The sequence below is a fragment of the Opisthorchis viverrini genome (genome assembly GCF_000715545.1).
Source record: "Opisthorchis viverrini unplaced genomic scaffold opera_v5_1, whole genome shotgun sequence".
Classification (NCBI taxonomy): Eukaryota; Metazoa; Platyhelminthes; class Trematoda; order Opisthorchiida; family Opisthorchiidae; genus Opisthorchis; species Opisthorchis viverrini.
The window spans coordinates 386,843-411,481 of record NW_008751657.1 but is presented as its reverse complement, the minus strand read 5'-3'; the positions used below and the strand labels follow the sequence as shown (position 1 = coordinate 411,481).

Sequence of the window (24,639 nt, the reverse complement as noted above, 5' to 3'; positions counted from 1 at the left end):
GTTCGTTATTGTCACCATTAATCCTATGGCGTTGCGTGAAGTGTGTACGTATTTGTTGGTAGGTGGATAAGCGAATCATTGATCGAAATGCACGGGCGATTTGTTTGATTTACCCACACGGTAGGCGGATGAATACTGTACACTGGAAGTCGCTAACCAACTTTTCATGATCTCGTTGCATCCACCGGATGGATCCCATTCAAGACAAAAAAGTAGTGGGTAGAGGAAACTACTCACAAGGATATCGTACCAACTGAAACACGAGGCAGTCTTTGTGCAGCACATTCAATTGAGAAGAACATCGTAAAAGAGTGGTGCAGTAGAGTCTCCCATGAAAATCTAGTTGATATGCAAATGGGTGTATTTGTCGATATGTAGTGAGTAAATTCCCCGGCCCTGACCGCATTCTCACTCTGCCACTTTAAAATCCTGATTTTCTTCTCTGTAAGTCTCCTCCGGTGGATTTGTGGGAATCCTGTACATCAGGAATCTCCTCGCCGCTCAAAAAACAAATGATAGAATCTCGATTACTAATCAACAACACAGGGCCATGAACATTTTCCAAGGAGGGTTTCACGCAGACCACTTTGGTGTTCACCAGATTGTGTCTTCTTCATCTTCCTAATTCGTGATTTTCTCCCTTTCAGTTTAGGAGAGTGGCAGGTGCAGTAACATCAGAAGGAACGGAAATACCTGACGACCCGACTTGCAGCTATGAATCGAAATACTCCAAGTGCTGTGGTTCGCCCACAGTGACCATCTCCAGCTCGAGCGCTGAAACAACTGTGTCCGTTCGTCGCTCACCAGTTCGCCGTGTTCGACCCGATGCGTTTCGACGCACTCTGCGGCTACGTAGAGTAAGTCTTCACATGAGCGATTCTGTTTCTTCCCTCTCTGTTTTAGAACTGTGTTAGCCTTTCCACCCAGTGGCCTGTACCAGTTAGAGGCCCTTGTTTTGGCCGCTTGCTACCCCTTTGATACCTGCTAAGTTGCAGTGTTACTCTGGCTCCGTCGCAGAATTGTCTTAACGTTGTCAACCCACGGTTTATAGTCATTGAATCAGTAAAACGGTACTCCAGTAGGGCAGGTTCTGCCAACTGAAAGTCACGCTTAGCAAGGTGGAGAAGTGATAAAACCGCCACTAGTATGTGACTTGCTACACTTTGGTGGTGAAAGCAGATTAGGCTGAGTCCTTGTCTGAATTACCCAACTTCCTTCACTTTGTTTGCACGTTAAATTTTTCCTGTCCAATAAAACAGCTGTCATGGAATATACCAAAAGTTTCCACCACTAGTCGTATTGCTTTTAGATCTTCTAGTTGGCCAAACCTGGAGAAACATTGAACGAAAGCTGACCTAGGTAAGACCAGGGTATGTGAGGAGATGCGGAGATGCAGGCAAAGTGAGTAGGGTCAGAGTTTGGTCATCCTCATAGCATGCTGGCAATTCAGGCTGTTCGGTGCCCCTTGGAAAAGATGTGATGTTAGGTACCGGCCGACCTCACGTTTGACCCAAAATAGGAAAATCGATTTTATTCACCTAAATTAACTCCGAGTCCTTTCTCACACAAGACTGTTTCTCACGGCCGCGTGCAAATGGTTCGAATCGCTTTCATCTTACCTCCAAATTCCATACACAGTGTCCTTCTTGGTTAACAAATTTTGAGATTTAATATTTGCGATCAATGTTATCTTATTGCTGACTTTAACACTGATACAATTTCAAAGGTCTAAGAAAAGCTACTGTTTGACAACGAAGTAAGTACGACATAATCCAGGTTCTTTCTTTGCGTAGAAATTCCGCCGACCTTCTTGTTGTTGATCACATAGAAAGGGTTGAATAGCTGTATATAGTCATTAGCGCGACCACAAACGAAAGGCTCGCATTAGATCGAAGGGAATTCGACATCATAATAACTAAAACATGACCCTTGTTTTTTTAATACGCACACCAACGTGCGCAGCACATCCACTCAGAGAAGATGTGATGTAAACTCTTCCTGATCTCAGCGCAGAAGATGGAGGACAAATGAAAACTGTGTGATCCCCGTTATGTCAACCGAATGAAACGTCACACCACTAATCATAAAAATCCTCGTCCATAACACTGCGGCGTTATTCCCTGGCGTATCTACCAAAGTTGCGCGTGGCATAAGTTGAAACGACTAACTTTCAGGAGTAATTGTTCCCGTATAGGAGGTCAGCAGGCTATATTCCTGACGTCGTAAAATCTCTTCTCGTGCCTACAACTAGGTTGACTGATATCTTATCAGAGTCAGAAGCGAGTCGCCATATTGAAACTTTTCTGTGCTCACCGGACAGTCTCGATTTTGCTGTCGTTAGTGTAGGCCAAGGTAATCTGCTACTGAACATAATGGGCTTACGAGATAGCCTTCTCGATGTTCTACTTGATCAGAATCGCACGTGTCATAATATGGCTGTATAGTTTCAAATAAGGCACTCACCAACGACAAACCATAGAATCGTTCCCGGGCATCGATTACTCACCGTTTACGCTAGGCTCTTCTGATAGCCCAGGTGATCCGGTCGGGCGTAAGATTACCGAGGGGACATCATCATCAATGACAGCAATAACCAGTAATACATGCTGATAATTTACCAAGCAACCATGGAGGCGTAAAGCTGTAGTAAAGAGTAAGAAAGGGAAACAGTAAGAACTTAGGAAAAACGATTAAGCATAACGTGTCGACACCTTTGGGCAGCATTAAAATGGACACATATGACCGTCATGTCGAAGTAAAATACCATTGACGGGACTGACCGAGCGTTTTTGTGAACCTCAGCCAGCATCAGCCGAGGACACAACAGCACACAAACTTCAGCTAGGCAGTCCGGCATTCGCGCCACTGCGTTCGGTTGCGCGCGATGTCCTGCAGGGTATTTACGTTGGCCCCAGCCAAGAAGGCGTGAGGATCCCACAGCACTCAGCTTGATTGTAACCGCCTGTACTTCATATTGCCATATTGTGGCCTCCTGTGAACCTTTCGCCAACAATCGCTCAAAACATGGTGGTTGGCCGTACGCAATATATGCCCCAAGCACTCCAACCTAGGAAACATATTCCACCGTTCTAACGATTTGGATTCGTTATCAAGTACCCGCTTACTCACTTTACCCTTTACGGCAGCGAAGAATCGGTGTTTAACATTGGTGTCATGCCATCGATGATGATGATGACCCGCTTACTCACCGCAGCATGCAGACCTGTTTTCGTTTCGGTACTTTCAGACGTGAGTTTTTGAGGTGCATTGAGCGTTGATTTGTGCATCTTTTCTCGGGAAGGTATCTACTTTAACAATTGAAGTAAACCTGGATTTCAATCAACTGGAAAGGTTTGGAACCGACTAAGATGTCACTGTTTCAGAAGGACCTCACAAAAAATCAGCAGTTATCTAACTATCGATTGCTTACCAAATCCTTCTGAAAGCTTGAATTTGTTCCAAAAGTGTGGCCAGATCCCGAAACATCTAATTAACCAGGCCCTTCATCCTAAACAGGATTCATCAGGTGTGAATAAAGTGATTGATCACACGCCCCAAGAATCACCCCCCAAAACCATAGGATTATCAAGTCAGATGTTGATATTAGAAAACCGTAGACTGGTATCCAACATTTCCTATTTGAAGGTGATCCAATAAGCCTTTATTTAACCAGTAAGTGAAAAAGGAGTTCTGATTGACTTTCGCGCAATCAAGCTATCCTGAACACCAGATCCTTATCAGTAGAATAGTCGGCACATGCCTCAGTCGACTGTCAAACCAGGTAAACAAGACTGAAGATGACCGATTCACACAGAGCCACTCGCATGCCAGTGTTTCTCATCGGCGGTTTGAGCGCCCGTGTTAGTGATCGCACCGGAATAAGACAGGTCAACCGAATTCAATACCCGACGCATCACGATCCTAATGACGGCCAGACAACGGTTGTCGTGGCTAGAATCAGCCATACGAGGAATGCCAAGCGGCATCAGAGACAAAGACATGGAAAAATCGATAAAGTGGATTCAATCGGCAGCAGACAAAGCAGCTGTGGGCAGTGTCTTTCTACAAGGCATGTGAACTGCCCTATTTTTCGACATCTCAACTGATACTCGACCTAAGGTCATCTCATCTGGAATGTAGATTTTACAAATTATTCGAGACGGCCGAAGTGGTTAGGGCGCGAAATTACTGATCGGAAAGTCCGTGGTTCGGACCCGCCCTCTGCCTCTCGACTTCCCCTGTGTAGGCTTGGGCAACCTGGCAGTATCCCAGCCCTCGTGAAACTTTCGGGTGACATGGCAGTTGGGCACCGGAAGGGTGCTACAGCTGAACGATTTTTTTCTTCAACATTCACTTCTCTAGCAGAAGACAGTAAGCTCGGACAAAAGCCCCCAATCATATCATCTTTACAAAATGGAGTTTTCTTGTGAAAATAAGCCTTTTATGGGATTATGGTTTCTTGATAAGGTGGAGCAAAAGCAATATTAACGGACGAATACCGTAGGGTGACGATCCTTTTAAAGAAGTCTTTGAAAATGGCGGGTTCGAACTTGGGAAATACCCACAAAAAGCCGTCTGAGTCACAAAAAGTACCCTCGCCGAATACAGGCATAAACCTCAGCACTTTCATAAGGTAACACAAGCGAGGAACCGAGTTCCAGATACGGAAACATATGCCTAATTTTTAAAAACATGACTATTCATTTTATCTACGGTGCATTGATATGGTACTGCATACATGTTCAGAAATCTCATTTTTGGCTAAAATTCACCTAGGGAGCGTCGGTTACCATCATTAGGTGCGATCATTCCGTCATCGCGTGATGAAACCACCACTCACATGAGAGAGATTTTGACCAAAAAGTTGACGAAAAGTGACGCTACACTAAACCCCAACTACACATACTATTTCTCAACAGTTTCTGAAGTTTCGTTTTTTCCTGGCAAGATACCGTGGGATGCTACGTTGCCAGCATGAGCTTTCATTTCCGGCTAATTAGGGTGTTAGTCCACCAAGTTCATCGTGGAGACTGAAGAAGTATTTTTACCGATTGCATCACTGTCCACAACTCCTCGCAGATGTCAGTGGATCACTAGAGAATCGCCATACTTGGCTCGAATCAATTCGACGAAATAAATTCCTTATCAATTAACTAATTCAGTGGGCAGAATTTTGTGTTAGTGGGGGTCATCAATCAAAAACTGACTAAATTTAAGTTGGCTTGTGCGGCCTTTTTGCCTCATTTGTTGGAGAGTGCACTGCTTACTCGGCGCCTGTGACGCGTGCTTTCGAAAGGTAGAAGGGTGGTTCGTCATCACAACACTAATTACCTGGATGTTTGAACTGATCCCCCTGCGTTAGAGGCTGACTCAGTGTGCCTATGGACTGTTATTCACTGACACTCTCCAATTAATTCACTATGTTTTTATTAACTTAATTTAACTTGGTGGATGCAAAACTAATATCTCCCAATCAGTTTGTTTAGGCTCCTATTTAACAAGATGCACGGACTCCAATGCTCTGGGATAAACTCAATAGGAGGGTGTGTTGTGGCGAGTTATGAATAGCTATCGTTTATCGTTAACGATGGTGCTCAATTGATTAACCTACTTGGGAAAAATTAGTTCAAGAATCTAATCTGGATGTGACTTCACAAAGCTCCCACACACATAGAAAAACCCTCAATAAATAATTGGATAAACCAACCTGAAGAGTATTATTTTTGTTGCGGGGCGGGCTTCCGTTCTTGGTTGAAACTCATCCAACCTAGCGACTTAATCATCTGTTCTGATGAAGGCGATTCCGAAATTCCTCCTCCCCTTCATATGTATTGTTTGATACTTTGGATCAAATTATTCGTATTGTAGGTTTATGGTACAACTTTTTACTACGTGTTAATGAATGTTAGTAGCTACACACCAAAAACGACATGCTTGCTGCTGCAGCACCGTGAGCCATGTAACTGGGTCACGCCTCTTAGTGTTTCCTACGTAACTCGTCTCATCGTTTGATTTCAGGGAGATCGTAGCTGCCAAGGTTAATAGGTTTGGAGCTTTCATGTTTCGTTGTCGGTCATTGTTTAAGCACGTTTAGAGTGTTTCTACTCGGCATGTGATGGAGCGAAGAGAATCCTGCTCCATCCGCGTTGTGAGGATTAGAAGCCTAACGATGAAATCACCAAAACGGTACCTCGAACCTTTTCTTTTGTCGATGTAGTACAAGAGATTCGACCTAGCCACTTTCTATACTTCAAACGGTCAATCCAGGCCTGTATTTCGGCTGAATTTCACTCTGCGTTAAACTGTACTGACTGGACCAAGTCGGAAAATAAGCGTTTCCATTCAGCAACGTTGTTCAAGTCAGACATTTTGTCTATACTCGATTGATTTCATTCAGTAGACACTGAAAACCCGAGCACCACACCTAGTGTTTCTCTTCCCTCTGTTCAGGTGCTTCTTCTCTCCACATTCTGATGTGTAGTTTCCCTAGTCCAAGGTGAATGGCTTTGATTTATGCAAACCAACTAGGGGAAGAAAAATAGTCCGGCTTATCGATCGAGGCCGGGAAACAGTCCTTGTCTGGGATGGGGATGGACGTGGCCAAAAACAGGGTGGCAACGATTGTTGCTTTCTAGGAAAAATGGCTTTAGGTATACGAGGAGAAAACATGCTATCACGACGCATAAACCCAATCCCTTAAAATTCAGGTGTGAACTCGTTACATTACGTCTCTTTTAATTACCATTGTTAATGCACTATTCTCGTTACTGGTGCCCGAATCAGTGGTTTTTGGACTGAAATCTGTATTGTCACTCTACCCGAACAGCGCAAGCCGTAGTATTCAGTCAATTTTCTGTCTCAACAGCTTTCTGCTATGTGCAAGCGAAGTAAAAACAGCCGTAACGGAGAACAGCCGTTTACTAAACAGGTGCAGAAACACATTCTGGGTGAAAGGCGTGGAAAAGATGGAGGGTTGCACGTATCTCACGACGATGATTTTGTGCTGTTAAAGACAACTCGGTGATTGGTCGGTGCGAAATTCTGGTTCGTCTTTCGAAAACGCTACGAGGTAACCAGGCGTTCAAACGAGTTGCGTGCAAGACAGAAAGTCTGGAAACCGGGTTGGCTACAGCGGACGTCCACCAAGCGCCAGACACACACAGACAACTGCCAGACGAGCCTTCTGACGTCACTGAGTTGTTTAGTGCGTATGAAAATAGCTTTTCCGGATCGGTTGGCAGTTAAGGCCGTGGGAGGCTGAACTCCAGGTCGTTGACCTCTCGATCCGATCAATAGCTTGGTTACATTCGTTTGCACGGTGGATGTTCAAAACAACCTGTTGGCACGTTTGGTGCATCAAAAACCGCCCAGTTATTGCGTGCCCTATACAAATTCATCGTCTTCCTTCTCAATACTCGCGTGAACAGTCTTGCTGACGCTTGCTAATTATGATATATTTGTTCTCAACAACTTGCCGTCGTTCCGTGCGATTCGTCCAGATCACCTGCAGCCTACTAGTTCGGCGCGATCACAGCCAGTATGGCTAATCACTAAAATTAGACGGTCACGAATAAGAGCCATCAGCCTGACCAAGTGGTTCGACTTGATTGTTACAAGTGTCCTAAGGGCTATACTGTCCGGAATTTCGTTTGTCCATGTGTAGCTATACCAGGAAAGCAGACGAGGTGTAGTCAGACGAGGAACCCCTCACCACAAAACCCTATTGTGAGGTGATCCTGGAATATAGTCATACTCTCCTCTGCGGTAAGGCGGTAAGGTGTTTCCTCTATGTGACCAACATTTCCACATCTATTGAAGCGGTAACGCTGCTTTTTTCTCCAAACAGGGACGAGTTAGGACAACTTGTTCATGATAACCTCACACTCCGATTGCTTAACTCTGACTGTCTACACATCATTCCTCACGGTTTTACTCCCGTTGAAAAGCAACCTTGTTAAATTCTGTTCAACAAATACCCTCTGTTGGCAATGGCGCTGGAAGTTAGATGCTCATTTCTTGGTTTTGTGCCCTCGGACTAGGTCGACACAACACATCCCTGTCGACCAGACAATTAAGTCATTGGCTTTGGGCGTGATCTCTCAAGCAAATTCCCATGCATGCTGCCATCTAAATCAAACTGCTTAATCATAGGCTGTGGGCAGCGTCCTACCTTCCTCTACTGCATTGTGCATCATTTTTAGTCAAGGGAGCTTGAGATGACGCAGTGTTTCAGACGCGATCTTACTGACCTGAGAGTTCGTGATACGTACCCGATCCCAGCAAATCGAATGTTCAGGTTCCTGGCTGATTTAGAAGCGGCATCTTTCGAACTCATTCATGTAACTATTGCCTTGAGTATGGGAGCTGAAGACTCTGTGCTTGAAACGTATGCTTTTCTTAATTCATTTCCTCAAAATAGCGGGAAGGCATGGATTGAGAGATGGTAATATTTCAACTTACTTCTGTTGATTGTGAACCTTCCCTATCTATGGGTTAACAGTGTCTGGACATCGGATATCACCCGAGGTCTTGTGACAAAGCGGACTTGAAGAAAAGTACTCATAAGGCTGCTGAAAATTCTATGACAGCTCACCACCAGTTTTGCCCCTATTTTGGCCCATCAGGTAAATGTAATCCCCCGGTTTCCGTCAATCTTATGTTCCAATTTTGAAATGCACTCACCAGCACATTGGCAGGCTGCCTGACTTTCCAAATCGATACCTCTTGTGTGCATATTGCTCATTTTTGGCTCTGATAAACATCACTTAACAAAATACTAACAACCTAGAGTTTTCAGCTATGCAGCGTAGCCGTGAAGCCTTGGCGAGGGTCAGCTGTAACCTATTTCATGGGCATGTCACGCAGTTGATGACCCCATAGTTATCCCTCGGCCACAGTGAGCTGGTAATGAACAGCGACACTGCTCACAGTAACCTTTTTGGAAAGATTTACCTATGCATGTTTCAATACGGTTGAAAGCCAATTGATACATATATCATGTGCGGCGGGCTTGTCAGGCATATTAAAGGATTTTATACGAGGCATGCGCTCTATTTGCAGAGAATACACCTACTGAGCTGCTGGAACCGTACAGTTTAGAGCACATTGAGTTTTTATCTCATTTCGTTGACAGTATAATTACTCCTAACTGAATGTAGAGTACAGCAGGACTTTTTTAGCAGCGGTGCTAACCACATTAAAGGGTGTGTTCTGCTTACTGTAATGATTAGTGAACTTGAACCACATGGCCGTTGGTGACCGGCGTCTCGTTCAGGAAGAGTTCGATTAGTTGGTCTGGAAAATGTATGTTTCACGCCTGTATGTACTTACTAAGTCTCGTTTATGGCGATGGGCGAAAAAAATGAAGTTTAGACATTGGTCAAGCCACACAGCTTTCTGGTAGACCGTCCGCTGTGTGGTTCCATCCGGACATCCAGTCACGAGAACATCTACTAAGGTTTTTGTAATGTACCACTCATAAGGTTGCTGAAAATCCGTCGACAGCCCACGACCGGTTTCGCCCTTTTTGGGGCTCATCAGGTAGGCGCAGTCCCCGGGTTTCCGTCAACCTTATGTTCTACTTAAAACCAAATTGCACGAAATTAACGAATATACACTCATTTGCAAACTAAGGTTGACCTCGAATGCCACTCAACCCCTTTAAATGACGACAGGAATCAGTGTGATTACTCATAATGTCATTAAATGAGCTAAAAATATGAGGTCTGTCAGTAGTTCAACTGGCATACTTAGTCACAAGTGTAATCAACTATCTTCCTTCGTTGCAGGAAGTAAGTAACAAACTAAAGCCGATGGAAAACAATTCATGAGAACTTACTGATAAACTTTCGAATATCCGACAAGGATCTTTCAAACAATGCGGGTTAATCCTACACTCTGAATGAGTGTAGGGATGTTCTCCAACCAACACACAAGCTAATAGCAGCCTGCACATCACATATTTACAATCGTTCTCAATAGTATACTTTATGTGTGGGTTTCCGGTGAAACCCCGTTTGTTTGTGTTTGAGATCCGTCTGGTCGAGACAATCGTAATGTTGTTTGTATGACGCCATGTGGTCTATAATCAGCTAAAGATCCCTAGTCGCATACTACTCGATGGAAACGTTGTTTTCAGTAGTTGCATCGTTATTGACTTACTGTTCACCCGCAAAGATCCCATGTCATTATTGATATATAATCCACCTTAATCTCGATGAAGTTGCCTGATTCTTTATCTGGTTGCAAAACATTAGGTTATTCATAGTGTAGCAGCCTGAGCGCACCCAGTGGTCAGACAACAGGGCTGTCGCAGATGGCAACTTATCTGGTATGTCTGACTTCTTTTATTTAAACAAATCCGCTATTCGATAGTTATCAGTGAGGAATACACGTTCACAAATAGGACCTGAGTTTTCAGTTTGTTCACTTCCTTGGGAGGCATTTTGAACTTCAGACCCAATTATAAAGCCTTCGGTAGTACCTTCGTGAGCGATGTTAGAGGAAGCTTATGCACAAATTTGGTGGATGCAGCGAGGAACTCTGGGTGATTGGCGAGTTGATGAATAGATTTCCCCACTTCCCCGAGCATGTGTGCTTTGACTTCTGAAGAGTTACTCGGCAGACATTTTCTAGCTTGACACGGCAGACCGAAAACAGGTTGTTCGATAAAACTGCGAATTTTTACTGAGTTGCAATAGCACGTGAGAGGCCTCACTATGGTAGTTGGTCAATTTTGCAATCTGTGTACTGGTGTGCTGCAGCATTCCTCTGGATAGTAACTTACCAAATCATGTTTCAAACTTTCCCGGGCGTGTACATCCCTCAAACGACGAATACTCGTTTTTTCAACCGTTTTCACTCGTATTTTGTCCGGTGTTACCGACGTCATTCAAGCGGCTCTGTCGATACAATTTTAGCCCTATGAGGCGTACATTAGAACAATCTGACTGAGTAAAGGTGTTTGACAGAAAAATATGGACGATATCTTTTGTTCAATTTGTTTCTTGACTTGAGGGAAATTATTTTGGAATATAATCTGATTATGGTAAGACAATAGGCGTCCTCCGTGGAATTTCCTCATACTATAGGGACGGCAGATAGATCCAGTAGAAAATGCTCGCTCGAGAGGGATGGAATTTGTTGTAGTTTAAACCCATCGTTTGTTCATCTCGGGAGAATAGTGTAGCCGGTGAGAAAGAATGAATTTACTCCAGCTGATGCTGTCTGATACTGTCGTTCTGCAAGAAACCAGAGGTCCCAAGCGAGGTGGTCGCTGCGGAGTGTGAGGCGACCCTGTTGTGAAGTTAATGTCAATGAATGGCTGCGTCATCACGTGTGGAAGCCACTCGCAAAACTCATGGCGTGAAAACAAGTTAGACAGTCATGTGATGAACGCAGTGTTAAGCAGACACGTGATAGCCGACAATTACGTCGACCTTGACCACAAAAGTCACGTGAATATCTGTACAAGTTTGCTGAGAAGGCAACACCGTAACCATGATGACACTAAGTCACAAGAAAGGGAAAAATCTTATTCTTTCAGGAGCCAAATTTTGAATTGTCAATAATGATGTGGGGGTCTCAATGTCCAAGAGACAAGTAATGCTAAATTAGTGAATGAGCAGCTCAGAAGCTGTGAGAAAACCGAGCGAATTGTAGGAAACTGTTTACTATCGAATGGCAAACACATATCGGTCTGTCTTGCCAATGGTACAACATTTAGTGCACTGGATCTCACTATATTTCATATTTCATATATTTTATATTTCATTTTTCCATTGGGAGTCTCCTCGTTTCAGTCACGTGAGCGTTCGACGTTGGTAAGTTGAGCGATTTTATGAAAAATACATACCTCCTGGCAGTTTCCAGCACGCCCCGGTAATCCACTATCCAGAAGGAAGTTACAGTACACCAGCACTGCAGTCTGTCAGACTGACCAGCTCCCGTGTTGAGGCTTCTCGCGTGCTGTCGTACCTCATCCACAACTTTCTCTTTTGCTGAACAACAACCAGAGAACTTCATACTGAGTACAACAGTATATTTAATCACTCCGCCACTCATTTCGTGACCAAACTCACTCACAGTTGCTGTGAAACATACAGAAGTAGAACGGTTTGTCACCTTTCTCGGCGGACCTCTAGGCAGTACCGCAAAACTGTTACGTCCACGCAGCTAGCAGATAACAGCTTGATGACAACGACAATATTGTTGTTTGACTCTCAAGATTTCAAGAGTCCTCCGCACAACGAAGGCCCGAATTTGTTTGCTTTTTGTGAAGAAATCTTTATTAGAACACAGCAACCAATGCTGTGGTGTTTGTTGTGTTACACGAGTTGGACAAGTAACACACCTTCTAAAGTATCAAGCTCACACATCTGCTCTGTGAACAAAACTTGTCCCTTCGAATGCACGTACTACAGACTCAGGATGAGAAGTGCACTTTTATCCCCATTAGATTTAGTGTACTTGTTTACACTGTGCTCACACCCAACCGACCGGGGGTCGGAGTTGAACCAGGCTTTATGGGACTGAATGGTGAACGCGTTTTCAGTCAGCTCAAACGAACGTTGCGCTCAAAACGTATATCGGCTTGAGTGGTAACCTTATTGTGAAACTCGAACCCTTACTCCCCTCCCTCCTAAAAGCGAAATAGTAGATGTGGATGCCAAGTCGCGGAAATGGTCTTCACCCATTCCGTAATGGGACGACTTCACGTAGCGGCGGTTTGGATTGCCTAAATTCCCTACATTATGGCAGTTCGCTTCAGAGGCAGCAAAACAACCCTAGTTAGGTTGTCCAGTTGAATCCACTACTCAGGTCAGGTCTATGTGAAGAGATCAGTCGCCTATCCCATTTCTGTTTTGCTTTCCCGGTCTCCTGCAGTTCTGCTTGGGCAGTTTCTTTTGGGATGTGCGGATTATGTTGAATGATGATAATGAAACATACTACATCCAGTGAAAATTTTTTCGCATGACGTTGATCTCTGGGAGGTGGGGAAAATGTTTCAATTCGCTAAAGTTGCTTCATTCTGGGGAGAGCATTTTACGCTCATTGGGAAGACTGTTGTACTTGAATTGATTTAGTAATGGAATAAAAATACAGTGACTACCAGAACTTATCCTCCAGAGTAAGTTAACCGCACAAACTCGAGAGATTTTCTGTGCCGTTTCTCTTTGTGATTACATATTAGAGGGAGGGCATAATTTCTCAATTTCCTGCAAACTTTGTTTTGGTGAAATTCAAGGTGGAGGCATTTTCCAAACTTTCACTACCAACCGTGAATTTCGAGAGTGAGACATACAGTGAGTGTTTTGCACAAGAAAGCAGATGTGACCACCGGACATCTGTTTGGTGCTTCGCCATATGCCTATTGTCGCAAGCTGGCTGCCTCCGTGACGTGCTGATTCGCTGGGGCTAAATCCAGGCTGGGAGGTATATTACCTATTAATTCTACCAATTAACTGTATCCTTGGTAGTGCCGCAAGCGAATATACCATTAATTCTCTGGAGAATCGCGAATCCCGTATCTTGCAATCGATTGAATCACAATTGAGCTTGTTTGAAACGTTTGCTCTTTGGAGTACCACAATTCTTGGTTAATTTGTAAAACTGGACAGCATATATTGGCCTGGATCCGAATGTGAATAGTGTATAAAGATATTTTCAACCAGATAACCCAGGTCTAGCGCTCGAGAGCACGGTCCCAGGTGAACGGACCCTTCTCGAATTTCGGAATGTAAGTTGTCTCAAAGACTGAGTGCATTTTCATCCTGTTCTGACCAGGAGACCCACAAAAACGAACCCTTCATGATAGAAAAATTCTCGATTGTATGGACATCCCAAGTATATGTATTGCTTGTTTATATTTGGATACACAGTACACGTGTCGCCCGGAAGACCAGTTTGAAATTTTTCTACCGTACAGTTACGATTCCTCTGTAGATAGACCACCCTCAAATAAACAGCGTCTGATTGCATCAGTCAAGCAAACTCACGCTCTGATAGACTTCCGAGGAGTAAGGAAGCCACGGCGGATTCATTTTCAGGATCATACTTATGGGAGCTATAAATACCAGATAAGTGAATTCAGGTCGATGTTTTCGCATACTTTATCCGAGCCATTTTGTCGCTTCATCAAAACAGCAAGCCGAAACAGGTTGCGGGATGCGAACCATAGATGTAAAACATTCCAAACTCACATGTGAATGGCATAGTCACAATGAACACTGACATCAACAAGGTCTTCTGACAAAAGGTGAAGTTGGGCCAGTTCCAGGACAGGCGGATGACCTTAATCGATACCTTTTTTTACACACAATGTTGGCGCTAGGTTCTGGCTTACACTGATTCACAAAACGCCAACAATTTCGGTGTTTTTTGTATTGCACATAGTTGAACGTTTGCGGCATGTTTCAAAAATACACTGTGTAATCAATGACCCTCTAGAACTTTCTGCTGTTTCCTGAAAACTTCATGGTGCCTAGAGATCTTCAAAAAGTATTCATATTCCTGTTCAGGAAGACACCGGGCTGTTCTGCCTGTATACTTTCCACTTAAACCACAAGTGAGGTGATATATGAAATTTGCGGCAGACTGTTTACCTTTCCTCGTGGAATTAGTCTGAAGCACCATTTCCCCAGTTACGGAAACCAAGCTGGGAACTGACAGATTTCAGAGTGTTCCGTGTTGTTTGCAACGTGGTCGTTGGACGCAGTGAGACGTCTTTCCTGAATAACGCTGCTTATATAGTCGGATTTTGCTTATTCGGTTCTCTATGTTGGCTAATAAACCAATCTAGATTAGTACTGGACGTCCGTACATCCTCAACCAGCAGTTCAGAAGTACATGTGTTTCTAGTCCGCGAGTTGACGTCTTTTGTAAGACCTGTTTACTCGCTTGCGGCAAAAAAACTACTCAAATGCAAATACTGGTCGCTCTTTGCGTCTTCGCAGTAGGCTGCTTGTTTTGAGGTCCCATTCAGATCATAAAATATCGAGGAAGACTACGAAGCTTCTGTGAGGCACTGACAAGGGAAGATGAATATGCATCAAAATGGCGGCAAATAGTCGAAGCATGAGAAATCAGAAGTTTAGAAAACGGAAACCTCTCAACACTTGGGGTTTAAAACAGAGTTCTTCAATTTTCGCCCGGAATTGTCAGCCAGGGTCGAATGTAGCGAAATTCCTTAAGCAGCACCAGCAACCTAATGTTTTTGAAAACCAAGGTGAATGTCTTGTGCACAGTTTACTATGAAACTGTGATACCGTGTTGGACATGTGCAATTACAAGGGTAATCAACCCTATCCCTTGATGGCACTTTAGTGAATGAGAGATCAACATTAAGTATACACCGTTTTTGAAGGCCCATTGCAGGCAGTCACCAACAGAGCTTAAAATAGTCAAGGATGTTGAGACTGCCACGTGTCATAAAGAGTGAAGAGTTGTTCAAACAATAGTCAATCGACATAGACACTCATTTGCAAATTAGCTGGGATACTTAGCGAAATTCCTCGTTCATGGTATCCTTCAAATGAATGTTCTACATCAAAACCGCCTCATGCTTCAGTTCGTACGATATTCGAGACATTGCAGCATATTTTCATAAGAGAAACTACTCACAAGGTTGCTGAAAACTCGGACAGGTTACGACCGGTTCTTGGGGCCCATCAAGTAGGCGCAGTCCCCAAGTTTCTGTCAACCCTATGTTCCACTTGAACCCAAATTGGACAGATCTCGATAAATACACCCATATCAATTGGCTTTTTACGAGTGACTCAACGGAATCTCTCGTTTATCATACTCTTCGGGGCTTTCGGAATCGACGAAAGAATACCGACCAGTCGTCGAGAATGTTTACGATAGTCTGAATAACCCATATTAAAAATCAGTTTCAATAGTGAATATGATTTATGGACTTTTGATGGTCTTCTCATTCGGGGATTTTGTGTTCCCACTCGTTTCAGTTACATTTAAGATGAACACGTTATAACATCATACAGCTTAGGAAGCTGAAGAACCCTGGCCACGTACCCCTCGACCAGAGCCTGTCTTTCTTGAATTTTCCGGACTCATTGCACCCCAGCTTTTGTTACCAGACCCGCTTTGACGATCAGCGTTCCTCACATCGAGAAAAGTAATTCTTCCAGTTTATTCTCTCGTAGCTTCCATCTGTTCGACAACCTCACCATATTTTATAATTATTATGTTCGAACTTTTCTGCTGATCCCGGAATCAAACTATCCAAACCATAGCACAATATAGGGTTCATCTCTGGAAATTGGTTTTATATTCATTTCTACATTCCAGATCCATTTTAACAGTGGGATGCGGTCCATACGCTGTCTTTGACTGAGAACCGAGAACAGTGCACACACATAGGACATGTCTTAGATGCGATGAACAACGTGATATAATCAATGCCTTCGAGGTCACTCTTGGATCTTTCTGTGCACACACATACCAGTTCTTAGTGTCTGTTTATCACGTGATTACCGACAAAGTCTGACAGTGGCTGGGAAACTCAGGTGGAACCAGTTCAATGTCTTTACTCAGTCTGATCACTAGTACAAAGTTAGATGCTGGCAGGAATTCACTAGATCCCGCGCAGTATTATATAGAGGGTACCGTTTGAATAACATCGCTTTTGTGGACCGTGCCCCATGGTTCCTGTTTCTCGCTCAATCTGATGTGCTTTTAGTGGCATTGCAGCATATTTTCATAAGAGAAACTACTCACAAGGTTGCTGAAAACTCGGACAGGTTACGACCGGTTCTTGGGGCCCATCAAGTAGGCGCAGTCCCCAAGTTTCTGTCAACCCTATGTTCCACTTGAACCCAAATTGGACAGATCTCGATAAATACACCCATATCAATTGGCTTTTTACGAGTGACTCAACGGAATCTCTCGTTTATCATACTCTTCGGGGCTTTCGGAATCGACGAAAGAATACCGACCAGTCGTCGAGAATGTTTACGATAGTCTGAATAACCCATATTAAAAATCAGTTTCAATAGTGAATATGATTTATGGACTTTTGATGGTCTTCTCATTCGGGGATTTTGTGTTCCCACTCGTTTCAGTTACATTTAAGATGAACACGTTATAACATCATACAGCTTAGGAAGCTGAAGAACCCTGGCCACGTACCCCTCGACCAGAGCCTGTCTTTCTTGAATTTTCCGGACTCATTGCACCCCAGCTTTTGTTACCAGACCCGCTTTGACGATCAGCGTTCCTCACATCGAGAAAAGTAATTCTTCCAGTTTATTCTCTCGTAGCTTCCATCTGTTCGACAACCTCACCATATTTTATAATTATTATGTTCGAACTTTTCTGCTGATCCCGGAATCAAACTAGCCATAGCACAATATAGGGTTCATCTCTGGAAATTGGTTTTATATTCATTTCTACATTCCAGATCCATTTTAACAGTGGGATGCGGTCCATACGCTGTCTTTGACTGAGAACCGAGAACAGTGCACACACATAGGACATGTCTTAGATGCGATGAACAACGTGATATAATCAATGCCTTCGAGGTCACTCTTGGATCTTTCTGTGCACACACATACCAGTTCTTAGTGTCTGTTTATCACGTGATTACCGACAAAGTCTGACAGTGGCTGGGAAACTCAGGTGGAACCAGTTCAATGTCTTTACTCAGTCTGATCACTAGTACAAAGTTAGATGCTGGCAGGAATTCACTAGATCCCGCGCAGTATTATATAGAGGGTACCGTTTGAATAACATCGCTTTTGTGGACCGTGCCCCATGGTTCCTGTTTCTCGCTCAATCTGATGTGCTTTTAGTGGATAGTCAAAGTAACTGGTTAGCTGCTTTGAGGTATTTCATTTTGAAACTATGCATGTGCCCCGCTCCACCGAACCAGGCACCTGTTTTTTTTAATAAATTGGTAACTTCTAGCTTCTGGCTGGGTTTTATCTAAAGCCATCTGGATGTATTTTAGTCGGGATTCGCCGGTTATTCTACTACGATCCCGATGTAGTAATGTTTCATCAAAATGTGTTCAAAACGTAAACTGGGATTCCAGACACAACTTGTGCCCAAGCTCTCCCCGAATTTGCATCTCTCCGTTATGTTGGACTTTCTCTATAAGTACGTACACGAAATCGTTTTCAAATGCTATGTGCTGATACCATTCATTCAAGGCCCATAGTATGCGCCTTGGAGATGAAACTACACTCTCCAATTACTTGGACTGTCAGTTGTTTTCAGGTTACTCGTTGTTGGTTTGTTTCACACGCTATTCAGTTGATGTTTGCAATGCCAGGTACATGCGGTGAGGAAAATTAGTGATTACTTCATCGTCCATACTACCCTATCGGTTGAATGAACCCACTTATTTCTCCTAGAGACCGTTTTCTAATGCATACATTGGGAGCCAGTTTGGAGTGTGTTGCGTTCACTGGAAATGCACTTTTAAATTTCGCTTGTTTATGTAACACCACCCCACGTTAGTGTGACCACGAGCAAATCAAGTGAATCCGGTCGCACTGTGAGAGGACGAAAAGCCTAACACTTGCAAGTGCCGTGCACATCCACACGAACGATTGTTAGACAGACAGAGTACTGTACATTCGTTCATTAGGATGCTTTCCATAGCGCAAAAGAACACTTGCAACATCTCAATCGCCTTGATTATTGCTTGGTTCTAACAGGGCTGCCTAGTCGACGGATGAAAAACCGTTAGCTAATTTGCTTCTCTAGTAAAAGGGATGTTTTTCGGATCCGGTTATTTTGATTTATATCTCCTGAGACCGTACTGCACCTCTGAACTGAGCCCGAATCACCCGCCTCTTGAGGCTGGTCCCCCAGATAAGAAATACGCTAGCGATATCCTGGTCCAATCGGGGCAACATACACTACTCATAAGGTTGCTGAAAACTCTTTGGCAGTCCACGGCCGGTTTCGCCCTTATTGGGCTCATCAAGTAGGCGCAGTCCCCTAGTCTCCATCCACCATGTTCTAAGTGAGCCCAAATCGCATGAAATTAGCGTAATACACTCATTGCGTCTTGTATCTTGTATGTCATACCAGCTGAAACATGAGGCGGCCTGGAGCAGCATATTCAGTTTCTTGAGAACACCACAAGCGAGGGATTCAGCTGGGTTCCAGGTGAATCTTCTGTCAAAACCAAATTGGTATGCAAATGAATGTATTTCGCTGACATCTTGAGTTGTCAAAATCATTTAAGTTCCCGCTATCAGCAGTTCCGCTTTTGAATCCCTCTCACTGAATTTTGTTACTGAATAAATAAGTGACCCAGAGAAGATAGTACGCACACGTCCATTCATACATGGTGACCTATTTAAGTGTGTAGTTTGGGGAGGTCAAACGGTTAATGGTCTATGCGATGATTAATTCAGCTGAATCCTGACAAAAAATAGGTGAAAGCTTCTCTTCTGTCTCGTTGACGCTGTGCGTCATGTATGTCGTGAAAATTCTCATGCAGCTATCGTTTTCAGTCACCACATCCGAATGAATCAGAAAGTACGTAAAAAAAACCTATTTCCCTATAGATGCTGATCATGATACTGTTGCGAACTGAGAAAGCAGATCTCATCATCCAGGGCTCCCTCTCGGCTGAGACCATTAGTTCCGCGAAAAACCTCATTTCACGTTTAAAGTGATTTTCAACCACATCACGATCACTTCACAGAACACCATTGGAAGCGTCTGTGACGCAGATTCACTGCATAGTCTGACGCGCGGAATGGCGCGTGCGTAACTGCTAAGATCAAGCATTTCAGCGTCAGAGCACGATCCCCAGCCAATATCACTCAGGTCCTATGGCTGATGACCTACCTGGGTAGATCGTAAAAAGATTACGCACACAATTGTAACAGATTCAAGCGTAAACTTGTTCACCTGATAGCCTCGTTTTTACTGCGCTACACCAACCTTCAGAATTTTCCTTCGTACTTCCATGTGCATGCCCCGTACCGGTTCGAACCGGTTGGGAGGCCATGCCCGTGGGTCTTGAATGTCGTGTAAGTGCTAACACAAGAATAGTTGTATTCATCGATGCTGTGTGGTGCACTAAGGCCGCCTCACGGCTAGAACAACACTGAAAACGTCGAAGTACTTTGCTTCACATGAGACTACTCATAAGGTCCGTGAAAGCTCTACAAAGCCCATCCTCTGCGACTCATCAGTCTGGCCTGGTCACCACTGTTTCATATTTGAGCGTCAAACTTTTTAGGGTTATAAACGATCACTTGAAAATTGGTCTGATGTTACTGGGAGACTTCAATGAAGTTCAGCCGCAACCCCTCATTTATATTTTAAATGCCGTTCCAACTAAAACATTTGGTACACTTTCTGCAGCACATTCAGATGAAGAATATTATGATCGATAGAATGCGAACGTCATATATGAATATTATCCGTCAAATGAATACTACCTGAACTCTCATGCAGTGCACTTGAAAAAATGTCTAGCGAATTCGCTGGCTCTAGCCAGATTAGACAATTCTCAAGCACTCCATAGCCGACGTTCAGTCCCGTTGGAAACTCAATTCCCCGAAGCTATCCACACTTTTTGTGCGGAGTAATTTAGTTCAGTGACGGCTTATTTCGTATTTTTTTTATTGGTCACCAGTCATTTAAGCCATAAACATGATAAGTTTTAGCGCTTCCGAGGTACATCATTGGTAATACCTTTTCAACTTGGACAGTAAACAATGAGTTGAATCACGTTGTAAATTCGGTCGGAGTTCGATCCACCTAAGTCTCCATAATCCATCCTGAGTGCATTTGTCTCGCAACTGCCGAGTCACGTGATACACAAGCCCGATAGAGGAGTTTCAAGGGTTAGCGACAGCCGGATGTGGTGTTGAAATCGAATAAACTACCAAAGCATTCACATGGCTCTTCATGACCCAATGCTGTTCAACTTCCGGCTAATAAAAATCTCTTGGACTCTACAGTCTTTTTCCGGCGTTTTCCGATGCGTTTTTCTGCGAATTCCGGTGTGCCAGGTTTACTTAGGTGAGCAATTTTTCAAAGTCACCTAAAAAACCTTGATAATCTCATTTGAGCCCCCCAAAATCCCGAAGTAATTTACCGAAAGTTCCTGGTTCTGGTCGATGGTAGGAAGTCGGTGATGAAGGCGACTCTGAAGCGAGCGTAAGTAGTATTTCCTCTTCCGGCAAGCTGTAATCCAACGGCCATCGCTGGCGTATGGGAAAGTGAGTCAATGTTTCGAAGAAATACTCATTTCTAAGTTACATCGGTGTTAACAATAGACTAAAATGAGTTCCCGCGTGTATGATATTCCCCGACTGCATTCACGTCGTTTCAGTTGGCACTATATTAGAGGTATATCAATGTTTTCTCAACGGAACACAACATTTAAAAGGGCAAAACCGGTAGTGAGCCGTCGTAGTGAGTCTTCGGCGACCTACTGAGTAGTGTTTCCTGTCAAGTAGATAAAAAATCGTTCATAAAATGTTTCCTTACTTCATGATGAGAAATGAGCCCGAAATATCGAAAACGAATGAACACGCGGCAGCCGAGACGCCTGATAGAAGGGCCATGTGTACTCAAGCATAAGTTGACCTTTAGGTCGACGGTTCCTCGGCTCACATGAATACAGACTGGGTGCATGCTATCCAACCCAGGGTTACAATAAAACGGCGCATGAACGGTGGACTGTCGAGTGAACAAAGCACTGGATTGTAAGCGGGCCTGCGTTTTGTTCGTCTGACTGTGCACACGTGCATGTGCCAGTGAAATTCTCTTAACATCATAAACGAGATTCATAAGGGTTCCAGGTGAGTCTCCCATCAAAACCAAAATGATATGCAAATGAGCGTATTTGTCTCTATCTGGTTCTTCGTGTTCCAAAGTCAGGACTATTCGGGCTTTAGAAATCACTGTTTACGAGCAAAGAATGCCGAGAACTTCGGTGGCCAAAAGCGAACGAATGTACGACGCATACACCATTACCAAGCGCCGCAGTCGAGTTCCTACCCATACAATAAGCCATGCCGCTTCGACGCGAAATTTTTCTAAAACATCCGTTTAATAAAGTGAATCAGGTGACTCAGCTAATGAAACCTACACGTAGAGTGATTGACCCGCAGTCATCTTTTTGAAAGAATCTGTTCTGAATTCGTTCGCCGTCTTGTCATTCAGGCGACGATCGTGAGCTTTCACCCGTAAAAAAGAGGTCGGTCAAGGTGTCCGTCCTCTCACTTGACCAGTGAGTACGTTTGGAAATGGCCACCTAGGGCTCCAGATCCCTGGGAGAAGAGCTTGGTACATACCAAGCCCCTATGAGGATCGTGAAAGAGTTCAGAATAAGTTGCTTTTAAGCAGTCAAATTCTTTGGAAAATTCCAACGCATGGGCTAGGCCGAAAAATCGCCTTGATAAGTCCTGTAGTTTGATTCACGCAGAACGCATGGTTCTATCTGCCTAAGGCTCACTTAGCAAAACGTGTTCCGCCCGTTTCTCATTTTGCAACTTAGCTTGCTTTTCTTTGTGTCGTGCTTAGATAAGGGCGTTGTGGTTGCCCTTATGACAGACGAGCCACTGAATCTGTTTTCTAATAGTGTTGCTTCGGGTCTTTTAATTAGATCCCGACGTGGTTCTACACTTGCTGCTGTTGGCTTGCTATTTTAGGGACGCCATTCTAAACTGCTCCAATCGTTTCCTTAGAACTTTGAGTTGTTTTGTCGAAATACTTTATCGATGCCTAAACTAATTCCGTTTGTCCCACTGTTTTCAGAGAACTTGTCTCTTTCGACTACACGTACAGAATCGTCCTGCTCCTGAGATGTTTGACCCTGTACAAGCACCGAACTCTTCGAATCCACCAACCCAGTTTTCAAACATACGCCCATACCAATTATCCCTACAGGATCCAACAACGGGGTCCCAGCTTTCCTTTGAAACCTACTTAGCTCAACCAGTTGAAATTCGATATCCATTTAATTATGTTGCTGATCTATTTGAAGATGCGTCGCCTACGTCTGCACAATCCAGAGAGTCGTCCCCGTTTCCTCCGACCGAACTGCAAACCTGACCTCTTTAGGGATTCAGCCTTCAATTACCTCACCCGTTCCTGTTAACTATTCTCTATTCACCTCTGTCTCATGAAAATTTCCGTGGTCGGTTAACTGATACACTGCTTCCTACCAGTCTTCAGAACACCTTGTTTTTGACTGACCCAAGGGGATCTATTCACAACAGTAGTTGCTTTAGTCACCCTCAGATTTAGAGTTTACGGCACTCCTCCATTTTGGCGGTTTCAGTGCGACCAGCATTCGTTTCCCGAAATGCTATTCCCGAAAAACACAGTAGTTGCTTTAGTCACCCTCAGATCTAGAGTTTACGGCACTGCTCCAGTTTGGCGGTTTCAGTGCGACCAGCGTTCGTTTCCCGAAATGCTATTCCCGAAAAATTGCCCCTGTGGTGCTGCCCGACTCCAATCCAACGTCTGACCGGTTAGCTTCGCCAACACGATTTTTTTCGTCTGATCAAAGAAGGTCCGTCAACATCTAGCTATTCCGATATCTTACCGACTGGTAAAGTGCGAAATCTTGGATTATTTATGTAGAGACACAGAGTCGCCGATTGAAACATTAACTAAAATATTGTGACCAAATTAATACCAAGTGCTACTCAGTTTGATTGGTTCGGAGCTTGCAATAAAGCAGGTGAGCTGTGTACCGGATGGCCTTTTGCTGTAAACTGACACCTGAGATGTACGTCTTAGTAGGATGGTTGAATCAATTCTTCCCGTCAGCTAACCAACTATGAAGGTGTCTTTCGCAACCTCTATGACATGACATGTGACTGTATAAGCGTAACGCATCCGATCTTCCAATAGTTCAACCGCACCGCAATATAGCATGGGTCGAAATTTTCGCCACTTGTAATGCACGTTGGCCCTTTCAAATCGTGATACAGACCAGACAACTAGGATCTTCCACGTAACCTCTACTAAACTCTTTTTTGGCAATCAATGAGACAGTTCATTTCACTGTGGAAATAAGACCAGTTTTATCTCACCAACCGACCCCGTCATTGCACAATGTTACGAGACCGCAGCAGGCCACACGTGACACACCGTCAGGATGTATTATTTACCATAAGATCAATAACATTCTTGATAGCCCGATTAATGCTAAGAGAAAAAGGGGTCGTTCTCATGTGGCTTACACACGGAAATACATACACGCACATAATAGACAAACAGCTGGCTGTGCTGATTGGTCTGGTCGACCGGTCGATCGTATTTTTGCCACGATGGCCAAGGTTATGTGGCAAGCGTTGGAATCTGCATGACTTTGGAACTTCAAAAAGCTTTAACGTGCCTATTGGAGCTCGTCTGATAGCATACTGAATTGATTGAACCTGCCCTGCGTGATCTCAAGTCTACGGAAAGCGAGCAAATTTGGAGGGGCAAACGTTAAGCTGAATTGATCATCCATACAACCCGACATTTCGACAGTGGTCGGCTGAACGCAACATGAATGTTCCAAAAACACTGAACCCTTGCTGTGGTGCCTCTATGAGTACATATTAGATTCTGTGATGTGCATAATAGAGACGGGATTCTGAATATTATATATATATATATATATATATATATATATATATAGGCTGA

General features: G+C 43.9%; 1 protein-coding gene across 1 annotated transcript; it reads left to right on the top strand.

Annotated features, from left to right (window-relative positions):
- Positions 1 to 653: 653 nt before the first annotated feature.
- T265_12416 (hypothetical protein) lies at positions 654 to 23,162 on the top strand (the record flags this gene model as incomplete). The annotated part of the gene is made up of 2 exons (XM_009163832.1): positions 654 to 857; positions 22,756 to 23,162. Coding segments are annotated over 2 exons (501 nt in total), but the record flags the coding sequence as incomplete, so codon positions are not given.
- Between the last annotated feature and the right edge of the window lie 1,477 nt (positions 23,163 to 24,639).